Here is a 4,928-nt window from a genome sequence, read left to right on the forward strand (position 1 = left end):
ATATATATATATATATATATATATATATATATATATATATATAATAGCAGAAATTTTATATGCAAAAGAATTTGCGTTGTACAAGATACATTGTACAGACAGTATTGGTTAGGTATTGTTTCTGCTGTGTCTCTATAGTACCATAGTAGTTCAAAAAGCATTTTGTAAAGCTCTTAGATTATGCATTGGAAATTGCGAATTGAACATTAGAATTTAACCAATCGGATAATTTTAATCCGTTTCATTCTACTTGATGGAATTGGATCTCTAATTCACGGTCTTCAACTTTCAATGCATAATCTGATACGGGTTTAAAAATTGAACTTGCATTGAATTAATATTGAGGGAAGAAATAAAATAGAATACTTAATGTATGTCTGTCATAAATTAAGATTCATTTCTTGCTTTTTGATTCTCCTTTCCTTTCTTTCGATATATGCAAGTATTATATATGATGAAATAGCATTTTTTATTTCTTTTACAACTTCATACACTAGTATAAAAACATCTCATAAAGATACTTGTATGTACAATTTTATCTAGGATAGAGATGATGGTAAAGCATCACGAGCAAATATCACGTGTAATGCTGGAAATCATGTATAGTACTAATATCGTTTTCAAGCTTCCTTACTCTTGGTGAGTTCTTCAACTAATTTTCTAAACACCTGTGCGACTTGACTGTCGGGTAATGTCACCAAAACACTTTGTCCCTTGTCTGCTAACTTGCCGACTTGTGGATCTATTGGTACTTTAGCTAGAAATGGAACCTTCACCATCTCGGAGAGGGCTATCCCACCACCTGAGGAGAATATATTGGTGCATTCCTGTGTAAAAAGTAAGATTTATTAAAATTATATTGAACAATTATATTAATTACACAAAAGCTATGATCCAAGCGGGATGTTCATTGCTCAATAATGATTAAATTTTATAAACAAAAAATACACAAACGTTTTTACCCCTATTGGATTATTATCAATGTGATAATTTAAAATAATCAATAAAATATGGAATATTATATCATAATAGTGCGAATGAATTTTGTAAGACCATGTCTTTTTTCTTTTTAATTGTTTAACATCTCGACTATTTTAAATTGTTAACTGAATATATGATCAAGTTAAATTGTCACATTGGTAATGATCCGATAAAAGTCAAAACATTTGTGTATTTTTTGTTTACAAAATTTAATAATTATTAAGCAATAAACATCTCACTTGTAGCCCTTTTGTATTATTAGGAGTGTGATTTAGGGTTTTTTTCTCAAAAATTGATTTATTTAAACAACATATCATGTAAACATTTAATAACTATTATATGGTCAACATTTAATTCTCTGCCAAGTTCTGACGTGGATTGTGATGCTGAATTTTCAATAATGTTTGCAAATCTGCATTTTTCAGCTTTTGTTGTTAATATTGGAATTACTTTTGAATCGATAGAACCAATATTTACATGTCCTAATTAATGGAGCAAATGATAACCCTAAATTTCTATGACCTTTAGCCGCCGTTTTCTTCTGATTAAAAACAAAAGCAATGCATGTCAAAATTCTCTTTAGGAAGCTTCATGTCTAAAATGGTATCAACATGATGTTCATTGCGTCTGTTATTAGTAAATGATTAAATATCATGAGTAGGAGTAATATTAAAGCAAAAAATAATAGCTGTGATTGGAATGTCTTCGACAACATTGACATTAATACTATCTCTTGTAAAACTTCAAAACTAAATCACACTCCTAATATATATTTTTTAAATTATTTGTTATATTATTATTAAATTATTTACATTAATTACAATTATAAATGGAAAATAGTACTTACTGTACATGAAGGACAAACAAAGCCACTCATATTTTCAATGATGCCGATTATATGAATACCAGTTTTTCTACAAAATGTCACCTCTCGCAGAACATCGTCTATTGCAACTGCTTGTGGAGTGGTCACTATTATTGCACCATCGCATTTTACATTTCTGTAATAATTTCAGTTCACAAATGTCTTACAATATAGTTAAAAAGGTCTATTTTTTATTCTCTTCTTACATTCATTCTCTGAATTGATGAACTTATATTTGTTTTACTTCAACTTATTGAACCATGTGTTCAGAGAGTATAGGAATAAAAAACAGACCTAAATATTATAATTTATCCCAGCTAAAATAAAATAAAAAAATACAAATGAGCAAAGAAGCACCATATTCGATCAAAGCAAGAGTTTTCCCAATATATTTTGTAATATTTTTGTATGAATCTTTCAATTTTTTTATTTCTGCAATAAATTCTTTGTATTTTAATATGTTTTAAAGATGCTCATTAACATCAGTATTATTGGATTGCTTATCAATGTAATTTGTGATATTACGTACTTCAGCTTTAGTTTAGGACTATGTTCCACTAACAATTTCCAGTTTAATAAAAATATTATTAATCACTAAAACTCGCTTTGACTGAATATTTTTTACTTATTTATGTTGAACTTTTTTTTAATTGATCTTTACTTACTATTAAATATAAATTTTATACATGGATAATATTATTCACATAACATTAACCTTAAATTCTCCATGACTGTAATGTGTTCATCAGAAGTGCCAGGCGGTGTGTCGATGATCAGATAATCAATATCCCGCCAAACCACATCTGATAAAAACTGTTTGATCATACCATTCTTTTTAGGCCCGCGCCAGACCACACTATCGTTCTGACTTTTCAGGAGAAAACCAATCGACATAACAGATAGCTTCTGTTCTGAATCGGCAAACACTGGTATCCATCTATTGATTCATATGACTTATTAATAGCATATTTACTGCCCTATTCTGTAACTCTTAATTAACAGTGTCGATATCATTATAGTATCATTGTGCAGATATTTTATATATTTTAAAAAAACTGCACAACAGCACATAATGATATCGATATTGTTAAAAGTTACAAAATAGAGCCCGTGATTATTATAATTATTAAGGAATTAATACTCAAATAATAAAGGACAGACCCTTCAGAAGACTGGTGAACATCTTTCCCTTCTAAGTTCAGTAAGTAAGGTACACTGGGACCACAGAGATCAATATCCAAAATCCCAACCTATGATAATTCATAATTTGTTTCAATTATTTCATGATGATATAAGTAATCGATTTTTCCATTTCATTTTTGAATATATACCGTATCATTTACAAAATGATTTTACTTGTAAATATATACTTGGTGCTTGTCTTTACACTTTTAATATAATTTTTTAAGGTGGATTTGGTTTTAATTAATCAATTAATTTCTATATAAGTTAAATTGTATTACAAAAAGTATAAATTGGAAAACTGGTTCATTGTAATTTATTTACTTGTTTGTTGCATTAATAATAATGTAGAAGAGAGTTATAAAATTATTTTAAAGATATATTACTTGAAAGCATAATTATTAAATGAAAATTTTTATATAAATTGGAATATTTAAGAAATATTGAGCAAATGGTTTTATGGCTTTTTTAGAATTTTTCATTATATGAATTTTGGAATATTCTAAAAATTCTAAAATTTTGTATTATATAATTTCTGAAAAAGTATATTAAACTTTTTTAAATTTTATAGGATTTTGTCAGAAATTATGAAATGGAAAAAGTTTTGAATATTTCAAAATTCACATATGTAAAGAATTCCAGAAAAGATCAACTTTCTTAATACTTAGAAAAAACATTCTAATTTATATAAAGAATCTGAAAAATTTTCTAAAAAATTATAAAAATATTCAAAATTCTAAAAAAAATCAGAAATCTTTTTACAAAAAATTCTGAAGAATTATATAAAAAATTATGAGAAAAATTTTCATTAGAGTAAATGTTTTAATTCTACAATGAATCGGTAATCAGAAATCTCAAGTCTCAACCAGTTTTAACCTAAATAGGTAACTATGAGTTTTTGCATCTATTAATTGTTATACAGCGAATCGAGTTGTTTAGAATTAGCTCGATTCTCTAATGGGAAGGAATAAAGTCGAATTTGATCAGTCTTAAAAAAATCGATAGTTTTAGTTGTACAAGTTGGCTGTTGGCCAACTTCACCGATTCACTGATAAAACTTAGGACTACTGACTCATTGTAGAATCATCTATTCTTTCAGAACTTTTGGAACTTGTGGAGAGACTCGGACACACTCACTCGAAAGCCTGATTCCTTCAATGCAAGAGCCAGCTGAGTGCTGATCGTCGATTTGCCAACACCACCTTTTCCTGAAAGTACTAACAGCACGTGCTTCACTCCCTCTAGCATTGTGGAAAAATTAGTAATTGATTGACGACGAGAAATCAAATTGGAAATGGATGACACGTACGCGATCACGGAATGATTACGACAGTTGTTGAGCAACAAAAAAGTATAAACGAGGTCACGTCGAATTTTCATATAACCGACGATATCACGCTTGATCATGCGTAGAGAGTAAAACTTAAACGACTAACAATTCTAGCGTTATTGTATTATATTTCGCATCGGATTATAAGCATAACCTCAATGTGATATTTCAAGCGACGGTATATACATAACATACAGCGATCAGCGCTAGTCAGCGTTATTTACCTGATTTATCGTCAAATTGTGCAACTAGGTATTATTGCAAGTCATGAGGAAATATTTCAATTCTTGAAAAGATTTAATTTATTATCGAGTAACTGCAATTTTTAACAAGATTTATATGAAATTTAATTGGATTTTTGCAAAATTCGACTACCTATACAAAGTTTTATTTAACAATGAAAATTGTTTATTTTATTTTTCAGTGCAAATTTTCTTAGAACTTTTATGAAATGGATCTTTGAAATATTTTTTTAGAAATACTGAGAAAGTATCTTTTCTTAGAATTTTTATATGTGATTTTTGAAATATTCTAAAATTTCTAGAATTTTCATTCTCTCTCTCTCTCTCT

At 28.2% G+C, this 4,928-nt stretch overlaps 1 protein-coding gene across 1 annotated transcript; it reads right to left on the bottom strand.

The window, feature by feature from the left end:
* Window positions 1–620: 620 nt before the first annotated feature.
* Window positions 621–4,276, bottom strand: LOC105626896 (cytosolic Fe-S cluster assembly factor NUBP2 homolog). The gene is made up of 5 exons (XM_012208187.1): window positions 4,166–4,276; window positions 3,008–3,096; window positions 2,562–2,783; window positions 1,829–1,982; window positions 621–827 (listed from the first exon to the last, which is right to left on the bottom strand). Exons 1-5 carry the CDS (start codon window positions 4,274–4,276, stop codon window positions 621–623), a joined length of 783 nt encoding a protein of 260 aa, XP_012063577.1.
* Window positions 4,277–4,928: the final 652 nt, after the last annotated feature.

This window comes from Atta cephalotes (assembly GCF_000143395.1).
Source record: "Atta cephalotes unplaced genomic scaffold scaffold00007, whole genome shotgun sequence".
Classification (NCBI taxonomy): Eukaryota; Metazoa; Arthropoda; class Insecta; order Hymenoptera; family Formicidae; genus Atta; species Atta cephalotes.